The sequence below is a fragment of the Silene latifolia genome, unplaced genomic scaffold, assembly GCF_048544455.1.
Source record: "Silene latifolia isolate original U9 population unplaced genomic scaffold, ASM4854445v1 chrun_scaffold_16, whole genome shotgun sequence".
Taxonomy (NCBI): Eukaryota; Viridiplantae; Streptophyta; class Magnoliopsida; order Caryophyllales; family Caryophyllaceae; genus Silene; species Silene latifolia.
The window spans coordinates 310,219-311,419 of NW_027413123.1; the positions used below are offsets into that span (position 1 = coordinate 310,219).

General features: G+C 37.0%; 1 protein-coding gene across 1 annotated transcript; it reads left to right on the forward strand.

The window, feature by feature from the left end:
• Positions 1 to 385: 385 nt before the first annotated feature.
• Positions 386 to 940, forward strand: LOC141637282 (uncharacterized). Its single transcript, XM_074446841.1, has one exon. The coding sequence runs from the start codon at positions 386 to 388 to the stop codon at positions 938 to 940; it is 555 nt and encodes a 184-aa protein (XP_074302942.1).
• Positions 941 to 1,201: the final 261 nt, after the last annotated feature.

Genomic DNA, 1,201 nt, shown 5'->3' on the forward strand with positions numbered 1-1,201 from the left:
ATCAGTCAATTTTAAGCAGTTTAATTAACTCGTATCGGCATACGATTAATTAAATAATCAATTAAGAGTATTACCCTATAGGTATGACCTCAGGGTATCAACTGATCACCATCGTCGCATGACAGTAATGTCAAACTCTAGTCAGCCAATCATTACCGATATGTGTGGACCAGTTGACTGTAAAATATTACTTTCCCTCTTGTATTCTTAAATATGAGGTTTAAACATGTGATTATCATGATCGACAATTGTGATCGCATCATTGTCGGGGACACATACTCCAACATTATCTTATGCAGAGAGGCTAGGGGGTACTACTTGTGACTAGGAGATTGATGATTTTCAGAATTATGTGAACATTTGTGGCCTGACTGATGCCCCAGCAATGGGATCTTTTTTTACATGGAATAATACGCAAGATATAGAGTCTAGGAGATATAGCAGATTGGATAGGGCTCTAATCAATGCTGAATTGAGTCATAGTATGCCTGATGTTTATGCTCATTTCCTCCCTGAGGGCATTTTTTACCATACTCCATGTCTCATTAAAAGTAAGAGTCAGGGTATGAGGTCCAGGAAGCCATTCAAATATTTTAATATGTGGGGTAAAGCATCACAGTACACCACTCATCTTGCTGAATGGTGGAAGTATCAAACTCAGGGTACCAAAATGTATAAACTGGTTAGTAAACTTAAAAATCTTAAGCATCATTTCAAGAGATATAATAAAGAGTATTTCAGTGATATAGAGAAGAGTGCTGGGATTGCCTTGAAGAATCTTGAGTATATTCAAATGCAAATTGCAAGTAATCCTGGGGATATCTTCTGGATGGAAAAAGAGCAAGCTGCAAGTCTAGAATATAAAGAACTTTTGGATGCTTCTAATCAATTTCTGAGCCAAAAGGCTAAGACTGCTTGGATTAAGGATGGGGGACTGTAATTCTAAGTATTTTCATGGGGTGATCAAAAGTAAATTTTTGAGAAACCAAGTCCTGTACATCAAAAACATGAGGGGTGATGAGTGTGATGACCCACAGAGCATACATGATGCCTTTTTGGATTATTATAAACACCTGTTGGGGACTGAAGTTGAAACTACTCATGTTAATCCACTCATTATTAGAAATGGTAAAGTCTGCACAAAGGATCATAGGGATATTTTATTGAAGCCTGTTACTAAGATGGAAATCAAAGAAGCTAT

Excerpts from the sequence above, each read along its gene's own strand:
- LOC141637282 (XM_074446841.1), top strand. The coding sequence starts at position 386 with ATGGGATCTTTTTTTACATGGAATAATACGCAAGATATAGAGTCTAGG.